We start from the raw sequence: 26,994 nt of genomic DNA on the forward strand, positions 1-26,994 counted from the left end.
CTTCAGACACACAGTGCTCATAGTCTTGCTGTTCTAGTTGGAGAAAAGCACTCCTGCTTTGGGTAAAAAACAGGGTTCCCCCTTTAGTACCTGCAGCTTCACACATGCAACCACATCCTTGGCCCAAATTCTTGCCTGGTTTAAGGTTCATGTCACACCCTGAACCTGCCTCTCCAGTGGGAAAGTGATGGCAGCCTTACCCATCCTGGTCATTCATCTGGAATTGTCTGAAAGGTACCCGGGGCTCAAGCCGAAGCTGAGGAACGGGGAAAGACCCTCGTTCCAGCGGTGCAGGGGTCTCAGATGGCTGCTGTGGACACATCTGGAATGAGACAAAGCAGAACAGTCTGGTTTTAATCCTTGCCACAGGAAGGTTTACCCAGATTAGGTGACAACATGTGCAAGGCAGCTGCACCCACACAAAAGGGAAACAAACATTTCACATCTGGCTGGCTCCCTCTCCAGCTCCAGAGGGAAAGGGACAACTGGACAACTTCTCCTTAGGCTGAGCAAGGCTATGCTACACAAACTAAAAACATGTCAATAGAAGGATCCTTGAGCAAGCCCTGGCAGCCAACTGAGAGTCCACAAAACACATCCCAGCTGCCTTCAATTCCCCCTTATCTTAAGAATGAAGGGCATCACAACAGTGTGGAGAAAGGGTGACTCACAAAAGCAGGCAGCATGTCATGGTAGGTGGGTGGCTGGTAGACATTTCCCATGAACTGCGAGGCCCCTTTGCGGAGGGGCTGGGCTGGGCGGAGAGACGGCTCCTTGGCATCGCTGGCGCTGGCTGAGGAGGGGGCCCCGTCTCCAGAGCTGGGGGTTTTGCTGCCCAGCTCAGCAGGGGAGGCGGTCAGAGATGTGGCAGAGGTGACGTTCCTCCCACCGCCCTCCCTCCAACTGGTGACATCTGGAAAGGAGGTCATTATTATGTTAATGTTTGTAAATGCAGGCAGCCACTCTGCCAGAAAGTCTCGAAAGCTCAAGTACTCTGGTCAAGACCTAATTACCCCAATGTTGTAGAAAAATATCAAGGATCAAGAAGAATTTCCAACTGTGTTTATTTTCTTAAGAGAGGAGCAGCTTCAGCTGTTACTAAGTAATTGCTGCACCAGTGGTGTCCTTATTTGCCAATAAACCTGAACTCCTATCAGAGTGTTCCCCATCTCCACAGTCCTTACCCTGCAGAATTAAGGCCAATTAGATGCAAAAACAGTGAAAGAGAAGCCACATTACACCACACACTGATTTCACTGTGGCTCCCCCAGCCCGGGAAGGGGTCTGCTTTGCAACATCACACAGCAATTTTATTTAACAGTGTAGTAGATGACAGTCCATACTTGGCTGTCTGGACCACAGAACATCAGCATCACATGCCAATGTGTGCTCATCCGCTAAGCAGCCTGACACGTGTAAGGTCATAAAAAGGAAATGTAAGGATGAAGTTCTTGGTACAAAACAGGGTCAGTGGGGTTACTGGGCAGACAGACAGACAGACACAATCTTTCACTCACTCTGGGGGCGGAGGCTTGGTCCTGGCCCATACGACGGATCTAAGGCGCCCTTTTCTTTGCCAACCTTGTCCTGCTCGCCAGCTGCTTTCAGCGTCGGAAATTCCTCGGGAGAGAAGGATAACAGTCGGCTTGAGGCCCTTGAACCTGTCAGACAAATAAGTGCGGCACTCAGAGAAGATCTTTCCACTGCTTCAACTCCCTGATGAGATCAGCCTGGAAATGTGTTTGCTGGGAATCTGGGCCTCTGGCACATTTAAACCCAAATTACTACAGTACCAGCACCTCACTTCACATCCCCAACACTCTCAGACACCGTCACCAACACGACAACACGTGTCCTCACCCAGCACTCCCACACTCAGGATCTTCATTTAAATTCTCACATTCAACAAAGTCAGTGAACTTTCTCAGCTTCCAATTATTTTTGGGAAGTACAGAATTCAGACAGAGGCAGAGATTTAAATTCTGCAAGATTGCTCATAAATGATACCCTGCTATCAGGTATTTGACATCTCTATTCAGACTCTTTTTGCTCAGACCTCACTCTGCCAGGGAAGTCTATTGTTAAAATGTCTGTTGATCAGTGAAACACCACAGGGTAAGGGCAGATGTTCTGTGCTCTCCTCCCTGCTGCAGCATTTTCAAGATGCAGATCACTGGCCAGATCAGGTCAGGTTCATTTCTAGTCACTGGCAAATTGTCCTGCTGAGTCATCTGTCACTCCAGAACAACAGCTCTGTCAATTCTAAAGATCTGCCAGTGACTGGAACAACGAAACACAGCAATTCTCCTAAATCTGTTGGCAAGATAACACTGAATAAAAGGAAATTACAAGCATTATTGTACTATTACACATTAAAAGAACTGCTTTTTTGAGAACTGTTTCTTAGTGTTACTTGGCTAAAAAGCTCTCTTAAAAAGGGCATTTCAGAATTATATTAGAATTAACAGCCATGAGTACTGAAGACTTGACAAGAGTCTCATCTACTTTTCTCCTTCCTTGCCCTGAAGAATCAAGACAGACTGGCTTAAGTAATTTTCATTTTTTTCCAGTTTTCTGGAACTTGCACACTGCACAAGACCTCCCATGTGGAATTTCCAGGAAAGACTCTGCAACAGCTGCACAAAACACTTTGAATTTTAGACAGATGAAAATGCTTGAGAAGGACATTGCCTAATTTATTGCAATGTAGCTAAGACTTGCTGAAGAGTTCTGACTTTCAGTGAACTAAAATGGCACAGGTATGTGTCCTTCAGGGGAGACATCTACCCCCAGGTAAGGCTGCACCATTTAAGGACTATTTATGTGCAGCCATTAGGAATTTGTACTCTAACCCTAAGCAGCACCACACTGAAAAAAAGTTGGGTTCCCCTTTTATTTCTCAAAATGTTCTTTATACAAAGACACAGGCATGGAGAAGTTCACAATTAATTTATTAGGCCACTTTTCTTCAGGATACACCCTCCAAAAGAGATTTTACAGCCCTAAGACTTAAAAAGAGCAAGAAGCAAGAGATTCTCCTCTTTGTCTGTAATACCTGAATTAGCTATGAAGGAAAAGCAATTCTTCAGTGCCACTAGAGAAGAGGTGCAAGCATGAGATGGCCTAAGAAATCCTTCAGACAGATTTCTGATGCTTCTGCAATTCAATTACCTTCTAATTAAGCTGCTCTTAGCCACATAGGCAACTGTTTTCTTGGGTTGAGAACTCTACATTGTTAAGTGTGATCTAAAATGAGTTTTCAAAAAATTCTTTAAGAACATTGTTAGATGATCAGATTTCAAAATGACTGCACAGGAGGTCTACACAGAAAGAGTCAAAAATACTTTTTTAATTAATAAACAAGACAATCTTTGCACTGGCCACCAGCCTTCAGGTAAGTACAAGTTTCTGCTTTAACATTTAGCCTTTGAGAAACACCCTCTCATTAAGGGCCTCATTTAATTTAGGATAAATTTGTCCCCTCCGTTTGTGCAATCAGCAGCTGTCTGTTCTTTCCAATATCTCTGCAATTTCACTTGACAAGTGAATGGTTTCAGGTCTGCTCACATTATAACAGTGGAACTGAGCTGTTATTCTCACGATGGTTTTAATGGCACTACTCAGTGCAGCTGGAAGCCACCTCCTGTGTGGAAATGGATGCATCTGAACACAACTAAACTCCCAATTCATGTTAACACTGCTTCAGCATTCTCAGTCAGGCAGAAGCCATTAGCAGCACAGTTACTGAGGGACACTTTAACAGCAAGGCCTCAGCCAGTGTGTAGGTGAGTGCACCCTGCAGCAGCTCCACTGCCACTTCCACCCACTGCAGCTCCCTTGGATCACAGATCCTGTACAGGAACACTCCAGCCTCACTCCTGACTACCCAGTTAGGTGAAGATCCCCTTGCTACTGCCCATGGAGATACCTACATTTCCCCTCTCCAATGCCCCTTTCTTCTTCTCCTCTAAACCAGTCCTCCCCTGTTTCACAGTGATTACTGCACCTTTGTTACACACTGCTCTGGGCTGACTAAGATATTCATGATGGGGGCAAATGTTCCCTTTCTCCTTCAGAACCTTCCCATCCCAGATCTCCCTGCTGCATCTCCAAGAGCATGACTTGCTCTGGGGTTCAATGTGGCCATGAGACACATTCTGTTCAAGCCATGTCTTGCACTGGCAGCCCTGAACTGACTCAGCTGTATCATTCCAATCAACACAGCACACAGACTGGAAACAGGACTCACAAGGCCTCACTCCCATTCAGCACCAGGCCAGGAAGAAATGGAGCCCACCCCATCTCATGTCTGTCTGGGAAAAGCAGGCACATACCAGATCTGTTTATCATACTCACCACCTTCTTGTCCTGCTGGCTTTCCATTCAGCTGTGCCCATGACTTTGGTCCACCTGGCACTGAATTTGTACTCTGAAAACAAAACAAAGCAAAAAGAAACCCCAACATGGATCAGTTAAGATTCATGACTGTTTCTCACTTCCTGGTTGGCACCTGCTATGGTTCAGGCTTCCAGATCACCCAGATACCACAGGTCTCCACAGCTTCAAGGTGGGACTGCAGTCAGCTGTTCCCCACTCCAGTGTACTACAATGCTACGATAAAAATCCTCTGCTCTGCCCTAATGTCTCCTCTGCCCATTTTCACCAACTATTCCCTCAACTTGTACTGTCATCAAGCTGTCCTTTTGTTCTGCTGCATTTTCCTAAATGTTCTCAAAATTCCAGATTTGTTCCATGCTACAGCTCAGCTTGAAGGCTACTCTACTTTCTTGTGCATTAACCACTCTTCTCCTCTTCAAAACATAACTTCTGTCCTGACTTCCCTGAAGCTCAAGGGCTGGGAATTTTTTTTAAACCAGAAGTGTGAAATCTACAACACACAGGGAGTCAGGTCCTTGCACTCTCTGGGACACCTTCTTAGTTGCCAGTAGCTTTTTCAGGTCCAACACTGGCTACTTCTCCCACATGACCAGATCTCTTCCCATCAAGTCTCATCAGGCTGGGAGCAAGAGCTGGATCTGTTGTCACCAAGCAATGTTTGAACTACAACCAAACTAGAATAGTTTAGAAGTGCTAACCAGCCATTCCACATTCCAGCCATTTTTTTTTAGACTGCAACTAGATTTACTGCACGCATTTGAGAAATATAATTCTGTGTATTTTACTTCTGTAACTGCAGCACAACGCTGCTGGTGCACAGCAGCTTGGACACAAGAGAGTCACTTCCACTATAACTGATTATACAGGAGCTTTTTCTTAAGAGCAAGGCAATGCAGGCAATTAAAGTGCTCAAGCTGCCTGGGGACAGGGGAAGCAGGGTGGCAGTCAGAGACTGCTGGCACTTACCTCCTGACTGATTGACTGTGTCGGTTTCTGTAAATTGGAGACAGATTTCTGCAAACCCTGCTGCGGCAGCGACTCCTGCAGCTGTGCAGCCGTCGCACTGGAACTGAGCACAGACAGCAGAGGTGAGACCAGAGGGGAGGAAGGCAGGAAAACAACTCCACATTGGCACAGACAACAGAGAGGTGATCCCTGTAAGGTCTGACACCAGGCACAGCAGTGCACAACCACTGCTGCCTGCCTGCCAAAACTCAAAGATTCACTCTACCCACCTCTTTTGGTCTGGCTGATCCTGCTTGTTTGCCCATCCTGTACCGTCCTTGGGTACTATAATGATGTTGGGGTCGTTTCCTTTGTTCTCAGACTTCAAGCTAGGCAAATTTGCAGGAGGTGGCATGCGCCGGGCAGCAGCAACTTTCCCAAGACTCTGTAAGCCATGTCTAGGAATAACTGGTGAGAAAGGAACAGCAGCAGGTCAGAGGGCGGTATCCTGCTAGATAAGTAACCTTAATTAGGAAGCTGTGGCTGGGCACAGCCCCAGCAGAAGTGCTGCTGCTATGTCAACACACAGGTTGTTTCCCACAGGACCACAGATGCAGCCTTCTGTTGGAGCAGCTGGCAAACAGCTCCTACAGTGGGAGGGAGAAAAATCATTCTCCCCAACAAAGTGCTCACAGAACTCTTCAGGAGGATTTACACAGGTAGCCCTTTCATTTCACCAAGGAGAAGCAGCACCACCTTTTTATAGCTTTGGGTAATGGCCACTCAAATCCAACTTTTAGCAGACAAACAGGTCACCTAACCCAGGAATCCTGAGGTCTCCATTTTCCAGCTCTATCTGCCAGACCACATTTATTAAGAAAGTATTTTTTGTTTTCTATTCTCACACCAAATCCAGAGCCAGTCCAGGCAAGGTTATTTTTTTGAACCCACTATCTACTTTTGATCATATTTCCATTGCAAAACCAACTCAGGTTCTTTCTCAGTGGCCTCCAGCCCTTGACTCTCACCTCACACAAGGTCTGACCAGCTTAAGGCACTTCAGTCAGCTCAGGTGGCCTGCCCTGGCACAGCCTAAGGCCCTGGTAAGGCCTCCACTCAAGTTTGCTACCTGCCCACTCTGCAGAAGGCTAAATAAAAGGGCCAAGAGTCCCCATTTGTCCTGTGTAATTCCTCTATGTCTCCACAATATAAGAGCCATGGAGATTTCCCTCTAGATCTTAATGAAACACAGGCTTTGACACCTGCACCAACAGTGCAACCCAGCTGTGTCCCACTGAGTCAACACCCTGAATGAGCTCTGCAACAACACTGTTGGAAAACATCAAAAGGAGCTTTCTGTTTCTTACCTGTAGTTCTGATAGCTTCTATTGACTTTCCTTTATACTTATCAAACAGGCTGAGAGTCGAGTACTTGCTTTTCCCATCCTTTCCCTTGGTTATTTGCCCCAAACGATCGGACATTGCGATGAAATGTCATCTAGTAAGGAAATTGCTCTGCGCCGCTCCCGATCTGCCTTTGAATGGAAGAGAACAGGAAAACCCCATCAAATGCATTGTTCAGTCATGCAAAACATACAACATACACACAACAGCAAGAACTGAACATACAAGTGAGCACACACGCCAAGATACAAGTTTTAACTCCCTCCTCTTTAGTCACAAGAAGCTTTTGGGCTTTAAGATTCACAAATTGAATGAAAAGAACTGCAGGAATACACCTCTCATTGCATCTTTTTTCTGCCACTCTAGTGCTGAAAGAAGGGAGATTCTTTAAGTATGAGAACACAAGGGGAGGGTCAACAAGTCCTTGCTTTAAAAGAGTAAGGCTGACAACAAACAGCTAAACACAAGGATTCCTAAACATAAATGCCAGGAAAGCACTGTATCTTTGTATCTTATACCACACTAGAATTTAACATTGCATTTCCCCTGAAGCACTGGGTTTGTAATGTTTAGATTATGGTTCCACACTGGCCACAGTTATACCAGCAATTAATGCTTTGACAGCATCACTGGAAGACAACAGAACTATTTCTCCAAATCCCATTTTCTCATCAGCTGGCCATGAAAGAGAGTTATGGAGGCAGAAAAAACCTCCTCAACTGTACCAGATTCAGATTCTTGAGCCTGTGAGTGCAGCTGTTCTACTACGAATTCTCCAAACACATTACCAAAAAATTATATTCTTCTGTTGCTAGCATCTTGAACATAATTTTTAGCTTGAAATGTACTTTCTGTAATGGATGTGGTTTGTTAATTTTTCAATCTGATCTTTGCCTGCATGATGGGTGTTACACACAGCATGTTGTGCCAGCAGTCTCCTTACTTTGACTTTTTGGCTCTTGGAGCCTGGGATAAAGTTGAACATACAGTACTCACACTGAACATCAAAAGCTGATGTCAAAAAAGACACTTTGCTTACTTTCAATGGACCTTATCTTATATTTTTTAAAGCATCATTCTGTTCTAAATTTTCTCAAATCTAGGAGCTTCATCTAACCTTTTCTCACATAATTTAGATTTACAGATTTTTTGTTGTAAAGCCTCTATATCAAGCCCAAAACTGCTGGCAGTTTCATTTCACCATCTGTTAGGGTAAAATGAAACCATTCTAGGGTTTCAACTCTGTGTTGGGAGTAACAAAACACTATATACATGTGTGTGTGTGTATATATATACACATATCTCTGATCTTCCCACACCTCACACTTTCTGAAACTCACCCAGCTGAAAGCCTTTTCCAACAGAGACAGCAATCACTCTTTCTGAAAGAAACTGTAACTGACCAAAGGCTACAACTCCCATCAGCAATGCCTTATCAAACACGATTTGCAGGTAAGAGGATTAGTCCATCACACATTATGTACAAATTAAAGCACAGGCTGTGAACATGCTGGACAGAGCCAGACTGGGAATGCAGTGCCAGCTGCAACTGGCCCAGTAAAGCCCATCCAAAGCTGCTGCTGGGGCAGGTGTCTGACCAATAAGCCTGGCACTACACAGCATTTGTTCTTGCACGGCAGGATTTAAACCACGTCTGTCAGGAGCACGAAGTCATGGACTGTGCTAGGTGCTTAGGGAGAGAGAAAGAAAAGTGGATGCACAGAATGCTCAGGAAAAACAGCCCAAGAAGCCCCTCACATCATTTCTGGACCATCACATGGGGCTGCAGCATGAAGGCTTTGTGGGGGCAAGAGGGCTGGCTGGCAGCCTTGAGGCACCTCTTCCTGCAGAGCAGCAAACAGATCTTTGGCTCCAGTCTGGCCCATCTTTGCTCAGATGGCCACTATGTGCCAAAGAAAACAACAGCTCCTCCCTCACTTGCCCATTTGCACTGTATTTTATTAGTAGGACAGACATAAAAGAGAGGGAGAAAACACACTGATTAGCATACACTTGGCAGGAAAGCACAAGTTGGACTGAGAACAATGAGCTTTTTGAAGGGGCAGAGCTGTGGGGAGCCCCAGAGCAGAACAAAGAGCAGAGGGTGCTGTGCTGGCAAGAGCACAACCACCTGCTTTTGCAGGTATATTGAGCCTGGCTCACAGCCTATCCACACCATGTCAACCCTGCACCAACCTCACAATAAAAGCAGTAAAATCTACTCTGAAGTTTAGAAAGCTCAAACCAGACAAAATTAGAAGGTGTTTAAAAATAACCCAACAACAACAAACCAGCTACTCAGATCAGATTGAGGAGTTATCTGGTTAACAGAAAAGCCATGAGTTCCTGAAAGCCAGTGTGCAAACAGCACACAGGGCAATGCTGCCAAAGAGAAACCCTGACAACAGTTATGTAAGCAGGTCTCAGCTGCCTCTTGATTACATCTTCTATCATTAAAAAGATTCAGGAAGAATAAACAACCACTGCACAGCAGAGGAGCTGCGGACACGTGGGATAAAGCCCCTTGTCAAACTTCCTGGGACAGACAAGCTGGATAAATGAAATTTACTTTCAACTCCTTCAATGCTCTGAAGATGTGAAACACAGCTTTGCTCATGTGTTATGTGTGTGCTCCAAAGGGGAAAAGGAGACCATGGAGAGGTGAAGCAATTTCCACAGTCACTGTGCAAAGAGGTTGCAGCAGCACTGAGCTGGGTCAGAGCTGCTGGACTGGCAGGACCTTGCTGCCTGTCCCTCCTGCAGATCCCTGCCCCTCCAAGGGTGTTATCAGCCAGGGAGGTCACTCAGCACCCAGCTCACCCACAGCACTTCAAAGAGGCCACAGAGCCTCCCAAGGCTGGCACAACACTGCACTATCTCCCCATCACACAGTTAAGCAGGGAATCCAGGTAGGGATCATAAAGACCTTCCAGTCTTGAAGAGCAAAGCCATTTCTGATAAAGATCGTGGTTCATTTAGAACTGAACTGCCAGCCTGCATGCTCATTATTAGCAGAGCTGGAACTAGAAGGCTCATGCTGATGCTGACAAGTGAAAACTGACAGCCTCGGCAGAGCCTCTGACCTGTGCTCAGGGCTCCCGTGCCCAACAGCTGACCCTGAAGAAAGCAATATCCCGTTACAGAGAAATCATAAAAAATCAATCACCAGCATTTCTGCAAGGCTTCTCTCTGGGTTTATAGAGGTCTGTGGGGGAAGGCTTGCTATCAGTTTCAGCATGGAGAGTAGCTCTTCTCTTTTTCCTACTATATCCAGGGACAGCATCAGACAGCAAAACAGTGAGAGTCTGAGCAATCATAAAATACTGCAGCATGACCAGTTCCATTAGAGATCCCAGGGTATAAACAACTGCACTGAAGCACTTGGGCAGAGAGCTCCAGTGCCCAGGCATAGTCATGGCCACATCATACTACCCTAGATCCTATTTTTGAGTATTAACCCTGTCTAACTGCCTTTTAAAGGGGGAAATTCTAACACAGAAAGCAACAATGACATTTTAATGTCTTTGAGACATTAGACTTACAAGCATGCAAGTCTTGGAGCTACAGCCTGTCCTGCAAAAAGAAGGTGAAAACCTTGAGTTACTGGCACTGGTAAGAACTGGAAACCCCTGAGCTGAAAACACAGCCAAACACAGGGACTCCTGACAAACAGGATTGTCTGCAAAGCTCTTTGCAAATCTATGTATGCAGGAGGCTGGGCTGCTGGTGTTTTATTCACAAGACTTCAATGGAGCTTGAGTATCTGGAAGTCAGCCAGCCTTAGCTGAGCAGGGCAAACAGATTTATGAAAGGTAACACACATACTAAAAGGAATCATTGCAGCTACTCACACACCACTGAGCTCTACACCGAGCACAGTCCTGACTACTGCAGATCCTCACTCCTTGCTCACTTCACAGCAGCAGCCACCAACACAAAAAGCAACACAATGGAGATTAACAGGGAAAAGGTTTTTCTTCACAAGCAGAATAATTTCTGATGTAATTTTATACAAATTGTTCAGGAACTCACAGGTTGGAAAAGCTAAACAGTACTTTCAGAAGAGAAGAGTGTCTGGAGTTAGGTTAAACTGAAATACACTGTGGTTCCTACTGTTACCAGCAATGTGAAACCTTCTAAAAAACCCAGTATAGTTTTACAGGAGATTAATGATGTTCACTCTTCTTTAAATACACACAGAGGTCAATTTTACTTGTACTTCCATAGCTGAACATTCATCTGTCAACACAGAGATACCACTACCTCTGGAACATGTCCCACCAAGAACCACCTATTTGTGAAACACTCAGCACCTGCCTCAGCAATGAAAGACACCACTGGCTACCCTTGGGAGGGCTCTGGTGAGACACTGTCATCACCTGCCCAGGACTTGCTGTCAGATGCACTTATATCCTGCTAAAGCCCTGTTTGGGCCATGCAGGGATCAAGAGCCTAGCAAGGAAGGGACCAGATGAGCACTCAGCTCCCAGCAGAGATTGCTTAGTAAGGCAGGGAGCAACAGGAGAATATCAGCATCCAAGTACAAAGTCAATGGGATCAATGCAGGAGAGCTGTGCAGCAGGCAGAGGCTGTAGCAGGAGTCTAAGGCACAAAAAAACCTCTTGCTCTCATTCCACTGCATCACTTCCAGAGGGAGATGCCAAGATTTGCTGGTACACCTGAAAGGCCCTGCCAAGATCTGGGTGTAACACCAAACACAGTGCCAGAAAACTGCACCAAATCCTGCCAGACAGGGAGAAGCAAGTCAGGAGCCTGCAGTGCAAAGAAGAGATAACAAACCTCCATCACTGAGCTCCTGATTCACAACAGGGACCCTCCCTGCTTAGCTCAAGAGTCATACTTGGTGATACCAGTTCTTTTAATCCTGCACAATTCCAGCTTCTCTCCATCTCCCACAAACCTTGGCTCAAAGAATGAGATCAGGATAGTATGTGCCATGATTTGTTGCAGAGGTTCTGCTGTTAGCCAAGCAACACTGCTGGAAGCTGTGTGCCAGAGCACTTCCCTGCTGTCCAGCCCCATCCTCAGACCTCAAAGCCAAGCCTCCCAGGATTTGAAACATGGAGCAGGACTATGAAGAGGAGAAGCAGAGTCTTCTGGACAGTAGATCTCTCCTAAGTCCACACTGTGGAGCTCTACAGACAGTGGTAAAACCTGACAAAAGGGAAGGCAGACAGAAAGGGCATGTCCTGTCTGATGACCTGACCTAATTTTCTCAGTTTTGCCTTCACCAAGCTCACCTGCTGCCCCCTCTTCTGAATGTACCAACAGGTTGGGAATCACAACTCCTGTCAGTGACTCACTGCACATTCTAGAGAAAACAGGTCTTTGCAATGGCAGGTTTGGCCTTAAAATACAGAAGCTTCACCTCTCTGCTAAACAGCTTTTCCAGTGCTGGGAAGGCAGGCAAGGTAAGGGCAGCCAGAGAGGCTGGAATTGTAACTTACTGTAAAACAGATAAAGAAGACTGAAGTCTGGAGAATAGCTCAATTGTATTTACACAAAAACATTAATGAGTTCTGTGCTCCTTTCTGTGCGGGCTGGACAGACAATACCACACCCTGGAAAGGAGCCCTGACCTCCAGTAATTGAGGATGCAGACAAAGAAATAGTTCATCCTGAGTATGCAAGACTATGGCACAGAGCAAAAACACCCAGTCAGAAGGCTGGTGCACAGCCCACAGAAAGTACTTATGACATGTTGTGCTCATGAAACTCCCCCTCTTTTTCAAGCAACAGAAAACCCAAGGTGTGCAGATAATTCTTCCCTTGAAAGGAGTGTCTGCCCACCAAAGAAACAGCCAGTTTCACCCCTCTGCCCCACCATGCTGCAGAGAAGGAACTGACCCATGGATGCCAGCTTGTCAGGAAGGTACAACCCTATCTCCAACCCAAGAGGAAGTGCTGCAGGGCTTTCAGAACCTGCAGGGAAGCAAGAAGGTGCCTCATGTGGAACAACCTGGAGGCACCAGCTACCAACATTACACTCCTTACCCTCTCATCCAGGCCTGGAAGATGTTAAAGGAGACAAAGCTCAGCACAAACTGAAGTAAAAGTAAAAAGTAAAAGTTCTTTCTTTGCTGTTACATATTTCAGAGGCAAAACCCAGGGAGGACAAACAGCTCAGTTCAACAAGGATCACCTGTGGCCTCAACGGACCCAGATGCCAACCTCTGGTACAAGAGGAAAGGGAAGCAACCTCGTGATCTGCACGAGCTGCCTGCCCAACAAGGCTCACATCCAAGTGCAAACCTGTACCCTTCAGAGCTGTACTTTCACTCTGCCTCCCCTACAACCAAGGGGCAGAGTTGAAACACACAACCCTCAGCCTCCAACATAGATTCTGCCTTCCACCCTGCCCTGCTGAGCTCTCGGTGTCCAGGGGGAACACACAGACACATCCTGCTCCCTCAACACCAAAAACAGGGAGGCTGATCACGAGCAAGCAATTTAAATCCAAATACAAAGGAAATACCTGGCATAATGCTCTGTTGGCAAAACTTGTTCAGAAAGCTCCTGGCAACATTCAGCTGAACTGTAAGGTAAATTGGGCATTTAGGTATCTGAGCAACAATAACAGACTGTGAGTAGCTGGTGGGGATCTCCTGATGGGTAACAGGACTGGCACCATCAGTCCAAGTCAAAGAACAGTTTGCTCAACTAAGACTGTAGACAGGAAGAAGTCCCAGAACTCAGGTGCCTGCTTCAGCCACCCAAACCCCAGAGAGAATGTCAAACAAGAAGGAAATGCAGTGCAGCAGCACCTGCCATGTCCAGGACACTCCCTTCCAGTGGAAAAGGCTGTCCATTGGCACACAAAGTGCACCCAGTCCTGCCCACTGCTCCTGAGGAGCCCACGAGGGCAGGACGCACCCACACAAGCACAAACTGTTCTCAGGCACTGCACAACACCTTAGTTAGGTCTGATAGGTGGAAGCAAAGACTCTTCCTTCACTAAAAATAAACACCACTGCATGTAAAGGTTGTCAAAGTCCCTTAGTACTGATATTCTGGCTACACAGACCTTAAAAAGTCATCACAGCCACGATACCCATATAACCAGTGAGACATAGCAAGAGCAGCGTAGGTGAAATACCTGTGCTGCAAGTAGCTTATCTTGGAGAGCACTACCCATCCAAGGCCACCACTGGCCACTGGAGAATCCTTCTCTGTAAAGCATTTCACAATTCCTTCACCAGGTCTCAAGCTCAGCAACTTACTGCATCTCTCAGCAGTGAACATAAATTTATTGCCACCAAGCAGAGAGAAAAGCAGAGATGTCACAGCTCCAAGAGATGAAATCAGAGCAAAGCTGGCAGTCCTCTGGGTTAACAGTCCTTTTTTCAGGAACAGAAACAGCTCTTTCCACACAAATGCCATCAGCTGTTGAGTAAGCTGCTCTGTTTTCTCTGCAGTCTCAGGAAGGATCACACTGGAATGGGGATGTGGATGTTTACCCTGTGCCTGATGAGCCTCACAACAAAACCTGGACTTTAGCAACAGCTCTCCACTCTCAGGTTGTCTGCTGACTTCAGGGCCTAAGCTCCCACTCAGGTTATGCACAGAAGGTTTTCTTTATGAAGAGAGAAAACCCAAAGCTATTGATCAGCAGGCAGCAAACAATCCCTCACTGCACCAGCAAGGGAGAGGTTCCTTTACAGCCCAGCTGAGCACATCCCTCAGCCCTGCTCCTCCCCAAGGCTCTGCTGGGAGCTCCCCTGGCAGGTACATGCTGCAGGGTACAAAGCTGCCCTGGCAGGAGCTGAACAGCTCCTTCTCTATCAGATTTCTCCCAATTCCCACAGCCATCAAGACTGAGGCAGCTGGTTCAAGCCATTAATAAGATGACAAGCAGCCCGGACAAGCCTGCAGATCATAAACACTGCAGAGGCTGAAGCTTCCAAGGAAGTCTTCCTCCAGGTTCCCCGGTCTGAACAGCACTAAGGCAATGCAGCATTGCACAGCAATTCTCCTTACAGGAAGCCTATTCATGGGAGCCATTTGCACCACAAATGAGTGCCAAGGATGTCAAGAGAAACGTGATGGGAAAAGGACACAGGTACAAAGTGTAAGAAAGCACCTTATGTGTGTTGTGATTCAGTACTCTGAAGAAAGAAGCTTCTTTAGGTTCTCCGGAGAGCAAAGCAACTCGGACTATGCCCAGGACATCTGGACTACTCCGAGCCAGACAGGAAGTGAAAACATTTCACAGATGCTTTCATTTACATAGATATTTGCAGTGCATAACTGACAAGGTGTGTAAGCGTCATCACTTCTATTTTCCAGATAGGAAAACGGCACCGCAGAACTCTGCAGCTCTGCTAAGTGGCAGAGCAAGAAATAGAGCCTTCATCCCCCACTTTGTGGGGCTGAAAAGCACCCTCTGAATCACACAGCCTGCCTGACGCTGTGGGGCCAGCAGCAGCATGAAACCCTGCTCCAGAGAAGTTCTGGGAGCAGCAGGTCCTTGCATGCTGGGATGGGGAATGCCGCAAACACCTCCTACATGAGCAACCCCATACACTGCTTACACTGCAACAGGATCACAGGCTTCATTAGAGACAACGCTAAGCTCAGATGAAAAACATTAACACCATAATAACACTCAAGATCACATGAATCTGGTTCTGAATGACGGTTCTTGAAGCTTGGTTATTTCAATAAAAGATAAAACCAGAGTTATTATTGTAGCCAAAGGAGCACCTCTGGAACATGTCCCTACTCCCCTGCCTGCTTCACAGCCCACTCCAAACTCTGAACAAGATCACTCGAGGCTTTTGTGCAGCCTCCCAGCCCACATACAGGTAGGAAGAGCTGAAGAACTCACCCCGCAGCAGAACTCTTCCAAAAAAATCACTATATTCCCACACAATAAGTGCCTGGAGGAGGCAAAGTCCCAGTGCAAGCTCTTCAAATCTGTCTCTATTCACTCCTTGGAGAACCATCACTACAATTCCCATCTAAACGTCTCAATGGCTACCTGGGAGATTCCTCCACCGAACCTCTTCAGTAAGGGTGTTAACAGCACCAATACTCAGTAGTTTACTCCTGTTAAGTGCTACCCACCTGAAATCTGAAGGCTATTGAGGGTGCCCCCAACAGCTGATGGAAGCCTGGCAGACACCTGAGATACTACAGTCCAACAGAGTGGGCCTCTTGACCAGATCCTGCGGGTTGTTATCAAGTCCTCCCTTTCTTCCCAGTTATTTTTCCCGTAGTCCTTCACACTTAAGCCTGGCTCAGCTGCCCGTTTCAAACCTGGTCATTATCTCTTCCCTTTCACCCAAGGTATGACTTTCATCAGACTCCACAAATTATTACCTGCAGTCTCCTAAAGATGGAACGGTGAGCTCACCCCCCACTTCCACCCCTTATCACCTTCTCAGCCTATTAACACTCTCCTGAAAATTTAAGTGTTGGAATCAAACCAGACATTGTATTTTGGCTGCAAGTTAAAATAACCCCCTGCGGAGCTGCATATACACCTTTTAGCACCTTTGGTCCCCACACACCCCACAGCAAGGCAGCACAAGCAGCTTCAGAACCAACCAGGGCCAAGGCAATTACTGAACAACACAGGGCTTCTAAAGCAGCTCCAGTCCACTTCGGTTATTGTCCAAATGCTCCCAGATAAAAAAAAACAGATCAGGATTTAATAGTTCTAGAGATCAGTATCTGAAGAGCTTTGCTCTGAAATAAACAGCTCATAAGCTCCAACTGCTCTGTTACTTTTGCACCAGAAGTACACGTGCAGGCAGGGAACATCCTGAATTTTAATACAACTTACTAATAGAACATGAGCCCAAGAAATGTTTCAGCGAGGCTGGATATAATGCAATGTCCTGCTTTAGCCCCATTTTATCCTTCTGGGGGAAGGAAAAACTCTTTAACCAACCCAGATGTGTGCAAAACCCACCCTCGGAGGTGGTAACAAAGTCACTTTATTTCAGAAGTTAGAAAAGGCTGTTCTGTGATGGAGAGAGCTGCAGCTCCCCAGCCTTTACCTGCTCTCTGTGCTCTCACCTCATTGTCTGATACCTGACAGAAGCATCCTTCTATTTCTTCTGCTCCAAATGAGAAATTGGCAATAAGGAGCTGTGAAATTATCCATCAATTAGGAGAATGAGTCAGTGACACATGAAAAACAAAACCCACTTAACAAAGCAGGATCAGCTTAAGAGCAAAGTCTGATACTGAGACAACAGCTCAGTGCCAAGTTGCAGAATAAATGAGGAATGTAGTAAAAAGAAACAGGGAACCAGAGAGGTCCAGCCCTTGGAATAAACCCTCTCCTAAAGTTACCAACCTGTATCACCAAGTTCCTCCTGCTCATACTGCTTTTATTCCTGAACTTTCATGTTTTTCAACATGAAAATACACAATTTAAGTGGAAACACAAGAGCAAAATCTCTTTGTAGACTACCATCATAAATTAAAAAAAAAAACAAACCCAAACAAAAAACCAAAACCAAAAGGTTTAGTATTATTTTCAGCATTTAAACCTAAGCTGACTTACTCTTAAATACTGCCACACCCGGGCACTGAGCACTTCTGTCCTGTGCCATCACCCAGGCAGGCACACAAACACAGCCCCTAATGCCACCACTACCTTCAATAAATAAATCAGCCTTTGAAGTCAGCCTTTACACAGAGCTTTATTAAAAGGTTTTATTAAGATGTCACTATAAAGTGAAATAACTTTAATCCAAAATATTTAGCGACATTACTCACTTACTGAAACAAAAATACTTTTAAACCCTGTGTATCCCTTCCAGCATCTTTATGGACTATTTACTCACTCTTCCAGTTTCAGCCAGCTGGCTGAGCTGCCCTTTTAAGCTCTCATGCACACACAGAAAAAAGAAAAAAAGCTCAGAGTGCATCCAAAAAATGCACTGTAAGACCAAAGAAAAAATCTCCGAATTTAGAAAAAACAAGGCACCAAGGCACTATTATGGAAACCCATACCTAACACGTGGTTTATCTTTTTTTAAAGAAAAGTAACTGTCAAATCATATAAAAATTTGTTTTCTCAACAGTGAAGACTGCTGAAAGCATCCTCAAATGTGTGATACCTACTTTACTCAACCAGGCAGAAAAGCATACCAGACTAATGAACAAAAAAAAAAGTAATGAACTTGTACTCAAAATTAAGCACAAACTCAAAATATAGCTAATAGCAGATGTACTCACACTGGCTTGCAAAACCAACAAAGCAGCAACTCCAAACATTATCTGCAATTTTTCTGAGTACGACTTTTATCTGAACTTTTAAATTTTAACAAGAAAAACATTATGGATTGTTTACTATAACCCAAAAATATTCTGCTAACCAGAAAAAGCTTCTTAAGCCAGAGACCCAAAAGAAACAGCATCACCCATGATGAACCCACAAAGACCTCATGGACCACAGACGAGCTCTAATAAAACCTAGGCTCATTTACAATGCTTCACTGGGAGTGAAAAATGCATGTAAGTATTTAATTATTTTCAGTCAGAAATCAGCCTGAAAACATCACTTTCCATCCTCTCTTTAAATTCCACTTTCAGAGCATGGCCTTACCTTCCCTATCTCTTCCAGGTGACTTTACTCCCAGTCTCTGGCTCAGAGCATTAGTTTTGGGAACACTGGGATTTCACTACCACTGAACATGGAAAAGGCAAGTAAAATAATGTCCTGGCCTGTTCATATCTGAGAAACCTACTCATCAGGAGTTGATTCTCCAAACTTGGGCTCTCCAAAACAGGGACCAGCTATTTATCCATCATGGAAGAGCCCATTCCAGTGGAGGTGGTCAAGTGAATCTGTAAGACAAGGCTTAACAAAACCAAAACTTCCATTATAAAGCTGGATTCAGGGCTAGAAGGGGTGGGATGCCTTCCCCCCTAGGAGATGATGCAGACACTGCAATGTGCTTGCACTTTATACCTGTTCCTAGAAAGAAACAAAACTACTAAATCCCTACACGTTTATGTTTACTGCACCTTATACCCCAAACACCAGCAACATCAATAAATGAATATTTATCCGATGAGTAGATACTCAATGTCTTTCTCACCCTTTGCACACCCAGAAGACAGAAACCAAACACAACAACTTTCCTAACAAACCCCACAATTTCCAGCTCATTCAAGCCCCTTACGGCAGCCTTGACTTTAGAGATCAGGGGGGTTTTTGCAAAGAAAAAACCCTCTAAATTCACAACCAACACACTAAAACCACCCCCCGGAGAAGATGCTCAGCACGTGTCCCAGGACCCGCATTAGGATTTCCCCAGCTTGCAGCACAGCTGCTCCCACACAAAAATTAGAAACTCCTTCTTGAACAAAAAAAAAAAAAAAAAAAAAAAAAGAAAAAGGCCTAAAACATCTTTCCAAACCTACCAAACGAGCTCGCCCAGCGCACAAACTCCATCCTAGCTCCCCTCCGCCCCAGCCGCATTTCGGCCTCAGCGGCCCTTTTGTAGCTCCCGCACAATAACAAACCGGCCGAGCCTTCTGGATGCCACCCCCCCCTTGTTTTGCTGAGACACACACACACACACACGGCGCGACGAAAATATCTTTGTGTCACACTCCAGACGCCGAAAAAAAACAACCTGCCTTTGCGGCGGGGAGCCCCCCGGCCCGGCTGCACCCTCCGGGGAGCGCAGCGGGGCGGGGGCGGCTCGGCCCGGCGGCCGGAGCCCGGACAAGGGGCCCCGAGCCCGGGCGGCCCCGCTAGCGCCACCGGGGATGGGCCCGGCCAGGCCCCGCCGCGGCCCCGTCCCCGCAGGGAGAAGGGGGGCGGTTCGCACAACAAACACCGGCGCTACAGCAGCGAGAAACCGGGGCGAGACTCCCCCCAACCCGCCCGGGGGACCCGCCCGAGCCGGGAGGCCGCGGGGTGCCGCAGCCGCTGGCTCCGGCTCCATTTTAGCGCTGCCTCGTCCCACCTTCCCTCTCCCTCCCCTTCCTCCTCCCCCCCCGGCCCCACTCACCGCCCCGAATATCCGCGGCCGCCGCCGCCGCCGGCCCCCGATACCCACCTGTGGTGGTGGCGGGGAGCCGGGGGTGCCTGCGGAGCCGGGTGCGGAGGGACGATGGGCGCGGGGCGCGGCGGATGGCGGCGGATTGCGCGGGGCGACGGCGGCGGCTGCGGCCGATCCGGGCACTCGCTGCCTCCTCCTCCTCCCCCTCCTCCCGTGCCGGCCCGGCCCCGCCGCGCAGCGCCACCTGCAGGGCGCCGCCGGCAGCGCGGGGGCGGCGCTGAGGGGGAGCTCCCTCAGGGGGACAGGGAGCGGCTGGAGAGGGTCCTGTGAGGGACACCCAGAGGATTTGGGGCTGGAGAGGGTCCTGTGAGGGACACCCAGAGGATTTGGGGCTGGAGCAGCTCTCTGATGAGGAGACACTGCGGAGCTGGGCCGGGTCAGTCTGGAGAAGGGGAGGATGAGAGGGGATCTCAGCAATCCATGTCAGTATCTCCCCGGCGTGTCCGAGGATGGTGCCAGACTCTCTTCAGTGGTGCCCGGTGACAGGATGAGGAGCAGTGGCCGTAAACTAAAACACAAAAAGTTTTCCCCCAATTTCTTTAGGTTGAGGGTGGTGGAGCTCTGGAATAGGTGCCCAGAAAGGGCATGGAGCTTCCCTCTCTGGAAACATTCCAAACCCACCTGTGTCACCTGCTCCAGGTGACCCTGCCCTGATCTCCAGAGGTCCCTTCCAACCTCAGTTAATCTGTGATTCTGTCAGCTGCCCTCAGAGGGACACCGAGGTGCTGGAGTGGGTCTGGAGGAGGGCAACAAGGAGGATTGGGGGACTGGAGCATCTCTTATGACGCAAGGGTTGTCACTGCAGGGTTCATTGCCTCAACCACCCCAGCCTGAACCCTCTGTGCCAGGGATGATGTCTCCGAGGGGATACTGGAAATTCTTCCCTCACATTTTTATGACCCTACAGCCATAGGGCAATAGCGAGGACATGGGGTGATGACAAGCCCGTGAGGATTCTGTCCAGCCTCAGAGGGACCAGAAAACACCACTGAGGCCTGGTTCCTGCTGCCCTGTGGTTTCATGGGCAGCAGGTTCAAAGGCATCCTGGAGGAGCTGCCCCTTGGAAGGACTTCAGTCCAGAAATATCTTTTAATTTGTTCTGTCATCAAGGATGATGGAAATGAATGCAGTTGAGCAAAGCAGTCACTCCTCTCCCAAAACACTCCACAGAGCCATAAAATACCAACAGCCTCACCAGCAAACACAGTCCCTGCTTCAGCTTCAGGTCAACACAACCTGAGCAGCAGCAGCACTGGCAAGAAATTGGCACTAAAGAGAGTGTTGTAAAAGTTACTGCAAATTGCACTTCCTCTGCCCAGTGGATCTTTTAGAGCTTTGGAGATGTGATCTCCTTACACCCAAGGACAGAGCAGCTTCTCTCTAAATCTCCTTCCCTGTCAGACACACAGGTGTCTATTAGTATGACATTTGGTGACAGAAGGCCAGACTGCATGTACACACATGCATTTATTTCTTAGGGACTGTCCAGCAGTTCAGAAGAATTGTGCACACACACACATACATATATTATATATATGGTACAAGCACCTGGGCAATTGCTGGTCTCATGCAAATGCACTCTTTAGCTCATTCATGGGTCACCAGTCATATGCTGTCACCCCACATGCCCTTGCCCATGAAGGGAAGGTGGCTTTAGAGGAATTTTGCAGCACATTTAGAGGAATTTTGCAGCACATTTCCCAGAGCAGGCAATGCCTCAGGAGGAACAGCTCCCACCTCTCTTACAGGAACAGCGTAAGGCCGAGCAGCCGGATCGCTGCTCATGAGAGATGTGTCTGATCTCAAACAGTCATCAAGAGTAATACAGAGGGAAGAAATGCATGAACAGCTTTCTGGACCATATGGGATGCTCCTACAGTTGATCTGCACTGCTATTGAAGTTGCCAGGCACTGAGCTACCAAGAGATGCACCAGCACTGCTGAAAACCATCACCTGGTTGTCCTTTTCTGCACATCAAAGTATTACAGCACTCCTGCCCCTCTGGTGTCTCATTTCATTTCTCTAGAAGTGTTTTGCCTGTCCAGAGACACGAGGCCAATGTCCTCCACTTCTCTGCCTACAGGAGCCCAACCTTCCTTTCCAACATTCCCAAATTCGTGCTCTCAACAGCTCGCTGGCAGCTGGGGCATTAATCTGGTCCACTTAATTCTTTCTTTCTCCACTGAGAAAGAATTGTGACAAGTACATACACATCCAAACAGCTCCTCTAACCTGCTTCCTGCCCATGCAAACATCACTGTCCTCCACAGGAGCAGCTACAGGCTCAGAGTGACAGGAAGCCACCCAAAGGCATTACCATTTCCCCTCAGGAGACGAGGAATGTGGGATCCCCTCACTTTTAGTGACTCATGCAGACACCTACAGCCCCCCCATCAGCAGGTGACTCACACAGGTTTGGCCAGGTCAGCACTATCCACACCTGCTGCTGTCATAAGCAGTTCTCTGAAGGTCTCCAAGGCAACAACCAAGGCCAAGGGAATAGATGCAGCAATTAAAGAAAAAATTAATGCAAACTATTGTGGCGATCAAAAGGCCAAAGTAAACAAATGAAAGACAATCGTGCATTCATTACCAGGTGTGTACACTGCAGTGCCCACGAGCTCCTGGCTTTTCTACCTGTGCCCAGCAGTGTGCCAGAGCCAGCTCAGGAATTCTGCAAGTCTGGTTCAGGAATGCATTAGGGCTGGATTTTCCACCCCCTCACTGTTCAAAGCTGGGCAGAGTCTGGATAGTCAGAGGACATAGCTTGTCTCTGCCACCACAGGGGAGAGTGTGGTTCCTCTACATCCAGGTCAGGTCCATGTTGTCCATGGGGACACACGTGGATCAGACCTTGGCATAAGGTGAGGAGTTCCTTCTGGTGCTCTTTGGAAGACCTGCACCACCTCTCACCAGCCTGTGTAGGATTCCAAACAACTGGTGTAAAGTGAGAGCTGGTAGGATTAGACCCACAATAGACTGAGAGGGAGGAGTGTCAACAATGAGAAGCAGTTTGGGCAGAGACTGAAGAACAGGTTTCATCTGGATGAAATTCAGTGCACAGCTCTATGCAGGATCCATTCTGGAAAAACAGCTCACCCACTGATTTTTCACCTGTTCCAGAGTCCTTACCAAATTATCCCCTGGACAAAAGAGTCAAGCTCAGGAGCGTTCTGCTTCCTCCTTGCAGGAGTAATTACAAGTGAGAGCAGAAATCCTGCTGTGTGCTTTATCCTTCCACTCATGAGAAATCTGCCAAACACAAAATATCCATTACAGAGGACTTACAGCCCTCATATAGGATATACATCTACAGAATTTTCTTCTGGTATAAAACCTCTTAGAAATAATAGAATTTCTATTATATTCTACAGCTTCTACAAAAATTTGCTCTGCATCCATCAATCCCTGCCCCTGCCTTGCACCAAAGCAGGGTGATTTACAGGCTCAGTGTTCCTGTGCCATTTTGCTATCACTTTATTCAGCTGTAAATGGCAGCCTGCACCACAGGACAGGGCCTTATTGCCCTCACAGTCATTCACAAAACTCCACAACAACACACTTGGAAAAAGCAAAGTGATCCTTCTCTGTTCCCCATCCAGAGGCCATTTGGCACCACAAAGTACACATTTACCTTAGAGGGTCAGGTCACAGTCCTTCAGTTTTCCATCTGTCTCAGACAGCAGCCAACATCAGCTGCTGCAGGAGAAACACTCAATGGTCAGTTGTGGAATAACCTGTCCAGGGGAAAATATGCTTTATAATTCCATGAGGTAGGAGCTGTTTATGCCCTGAGGCATGAAAATCATTTCAAATTCAGTTGTGTCTAAATCAAGAGTGCCTCATGCCTGCACTGACTTCATTAGCTTATCTGAGACAGCTACAGGGAAATTCAAGCCTGTAACTAAGTGAGCAGGGCCTTAGGACCCAAAACCCAGTCAGCAAGAACATCAATAGAGTTGAGCTGTCATATTTGAGAGGTAGGAGAGAAGACATGAGTAGCTCTGGGAGCTCTCTGTAATCCCACGTATGAGGCTGTGTTATCCAAATATAAGGAAATGTTTTGAAAGCCAGACCTCAAGCAGAACAAAGGGACATTGGGTCTCAAATATAAAAGATTTTCCCCCCTCTTATTTAAGACAGAATATCAATAGAGATGCTTTGTAAGAAGAAAGAGGCATTCTGATGAGAGAGGAAGCCGGAGTCTCTCACCTGTCTAAGCTGAAATGGAGTATGAAATACTAGGAATGGAAAAGAGTATGAAAACCCAGGAATCTTGGCCTGTACTCCAAACTGGGTTACTTGTAATAATTGTGTTACTTACTGCTTCTTCTAGCTGCTGGATCAGATAGAGACTGTTGATTTTTATTCCTTTGCAGCCCATGGGAGTTACAGGCTCTGTATGAAAACAAGATGCCATGGAAGTGTTTGTTTGCCAGGCTATTGTTTGTCCTTTCAAAGGCTGCAGACCCACTCCATTCTTCATGAGAAAATGCTGGCTGCCTGAAGGACAAACCAAAATGACTATTTAAGGCACTAAAAATGGAAATCATTTAAAACAGAGCTGATTAAAAGGAAGAAACTATTTTTCCAATGAGAAGTGAATTGCTTTCAGCTGGCCTGAGCACTGAGCTTTGCTTGCAACAAAACCCAAATACCAGTTGCCTGATAGTGCAAGTATTTTGGAGGCACTTCATTGGCCATGACTTCAGTTTTTCCTTGTGCATAACTACAAAACAAGTCTACTGCTTCTGCTCATCCTAGCTCTGTGATTTTTCCTTTGGTTGGGCTGCTCAGAAGACAGCAAGGCTGTTCTTTAGTCAGATTTTAAAGCCTAGACTTTCTTGCTACATCCACTTGGAAGCCCTCACAAAACCTTGGTTGCTTAAATTACAAGAAATTCAATTAAAGAATAATAAAGAAACATCACACACCTCTCTTACAATGTGACAGCTTGTGTTCTTCAAAAGACTCCAAAGATTGCTGGTGGCATGCTGAGTTTTCAGCGCCTTCAGAAAAGAGGGGGAAACAGGGAGATGGAGGTGCAAGTACTAAAGTTTTGTCAGGGAAAAAAAATACACTTGGGTGTATTTTTCAATACAACACTTCCAAAACACACAGAAAAACACTTGTAGTAGGACCTAGTTTTTTTCAGTTAGCACCTCTGTTTGCTCTATCAAAGCCCCTTCTTCAAAGAGGTTGAAAAAAAAATCCAAGACAAATAAGGGGATAGAGTTATTTAACATAGGGTCCTACAAGGTGTAGCTCAAAACACAAAGGAATATTTCTGAGGAAGGCAAACCACTCCTGTGTTAGATGAACCTGACTCTTATGACAATTCATAATATAAACATATCAAACTTCTTTCACTCTAAATCTGAAGATCAGTCCAGATTTAAGCTAGAAAGTAATTTTGTTTCCTACCTTGAAACTCTCATCATGACAGTAATTGCGGTCAGGATATGAGTTCAAGGACACATTTGGGTTCATGGTTCCAACCTTCCATCACAACAATCTGATCCCTCCCGTCCATGTGTGGGGAGACAGCTGCTTCTTCACAGTTCAAAAATACCTTGCTTCACCCTGACAAAGGGAAGTATCAGCTGCTTCTGAATGCTCTGGAGCTGAGCATGGATGGATTTTGGTAGAGCTTCAGCCCCTGCTGTAAACAAGCCAGCTCTCGCCGTCCCTGCCGAGCGCGGCTCTGATCAGTGACGGGATGATCACAGCCCAGCCAGCATGTGAATCCTGCACACGTGCAGAGACAGAAATGGTAACTGCAATTAACAGGCTGCAGGATGCACTTCCACAGCCCTGGAGCCAAGGCCGTTGTTTGGAGCAGCAGAATTTCCTTTTTCATGGGGAATTCATGAAATAACTCTCTACTGAGTGTTTTTTTCTCATGACTAGATTTGTCCCTTCCGTCTCAGGACATCACACGTGGTCCCTTTTGAGCTCAGCTTCTTCTTTAATTATTAACACAATTCCTAAATATTTCAGTGGGTGCTGACCACCTCTGCTCAGGGAAAACACAGCCCCAAAAGCTCAGGGAAAAGCATCAGCCCCAAAAGCTCCATCCCTCCTGCCTCTCCATCCCTGTATCTCTGCTCCCTTCGGGAACGGCCCCATGGCTCGGGGTGTAACATCCCACGGGACTTTGGCTCGGGGTGGGGGCACAAGGCACAATTCCCGGGATTCGGGGGCTCGCAGGAGCCGAGGCATCGCCGTCCCGGGGCTGCCCTCCCGGGGCCGCGATGCGGGGCGGCGGCGACATCCCGCCGCGTCCCCGCTAGATGGAGCGACAAACCCAGCCTGGAGCCGCCGGCGGGCGAGCCCCGCTCTGCCCCGTGTCCCCGGTGTCCCCAGTCCCGGCAGGGCTCGGAGGGTGGCAGCGGTCAGCGCCGGTCCCGCATCTCCGCCCTCAGTGTCGGGGCACAGCCCAGGGGTCCCCGCGGAACGCTGGGCTCACACCCCGCGCTGAGGCAGCCACGGTGTCGAGCAGATGCTGTGCCACGTGGGAGTGGGTTTGTCTGGGTGCTGTGGGCACCTCCGCTTTGTTATTTGGAACCCAGGCAGCGCTGACGAACCTGGCGAGTGAGCAGCAGCCCTGGCGAGCACAGCCGGACTCATCCTCACATCAAATCACCCCGCAGCTTTGCTGAGCCCCTGCGGCCAGGGCTCTGAGTAATGTGGGGATGTGGGTCTGTTACAGCCCACCCCGGACACGAGAAACCTGGGCAGCCCTGGTCTGTGCCCACCAGGGCTGGCAGGGACCACCAGTGTTGAGAGATCCTCAGCAGGCTGCCTGCAGCCCGGGTGCTCCCTTTGGAACTGACCAAAGTCAGATTGCATCATCACCGCAGCTTTGTTGAAGGTGCCATTCCTTTCCCTCAGCTCATCTCCAAGGGATCTGTGACTCATCTGCTTTGCCCTCACAAGCCTGGGAAGAAGAGCAAAGGAGGCAAAGGCTGTGACCACAGAAAAGGTTCAGCAGAGACAGATGGAAACTCAGTGGCTGGCAGACCCTGTCCTGTCCAAACAGACACAGGGGCCAAGTGCCACCAGGGTTTGCAGCAGCCTGGGGACACCCAGTGTGTCCCAGCCTGGGGAGCGGGTAGGTGGCACTGCTGATGCCACACTCCAGGAGGCCAAACTCACCCATCCTGCAGCCTGGGCAGAACTGATTATAGACGT

General features: G+C 47.5%; 1 protein-coding gene across 7 annotated transcripts in view; it reads right to left on the reverse strand.

Annotated features, from left to right (window-relative positions):
- The window catches only part of PRRC2B (proline rich coiled-coil 2B), a 43,580-nt gene extending 23,683 nt beyond the window's left edge, over positions 1-19,897 (reverse strand). For 4 of the 7 annotated variants that reach the window (XM_054283906.1, XM_054283905.1, XM_054283907.1 and 1 more), the window contains exons 1-8: positions 19,749-19,897; positions 6,711-6,878; positions 5,634-5,811; positions 5,365-5,467; positions 4,357-4,429; positions 1,518-1,661; positions 672-913; positions 201-322 (exon numbers count right to left, since the gene is read on the reverse strand). In XM_054283906.1, coding sequence (XP_054139881.1) covers positions 201-322; positions 672-913; positions 1,518-1,661; positions 4,357-4,429; positions 5,365-5,467; positions 5,634-5,811; positions 6,711-6,825 — 977 coding nt within the window. In that variant the 5' untranslated portion in view covers positions 6,826-6,878; positions 19,749-19,897. The remainder of the gene's footprint in view (positions 1-200; positions 323-671; positions 914-1,517; positions 1,662-4,356; positions 4,430-5,364; positions 5,468-5,633; positions 5,812-6,710; positions 6,879-19,748) is intronic. The other 3 variants (XM_054283902.1, XM_054283903.1, XM_054283904.1) reach the window with 3 other exon arrangements.
- Between the last annotated feature and the right edge of the window lie 7,097 nt (positions 19,898-26,994).

Source organism: Melozone crissalis, unplaced genomic scaffold (assembly GCF_028551555.1).
Source record: "Melozone crissalis strain CALT ecotype California unplaced genomic scaffold, PUWL_Pcris_2 ptg000041l_1, whole genome shotgun sequence".
Taxonomy (NCBI): domain Eukaryota; kingdom Metazoa; phylum Chordata; class Aves; order Passeriformes; family Passerellidae; genus Melozone; species Melozone crissalis.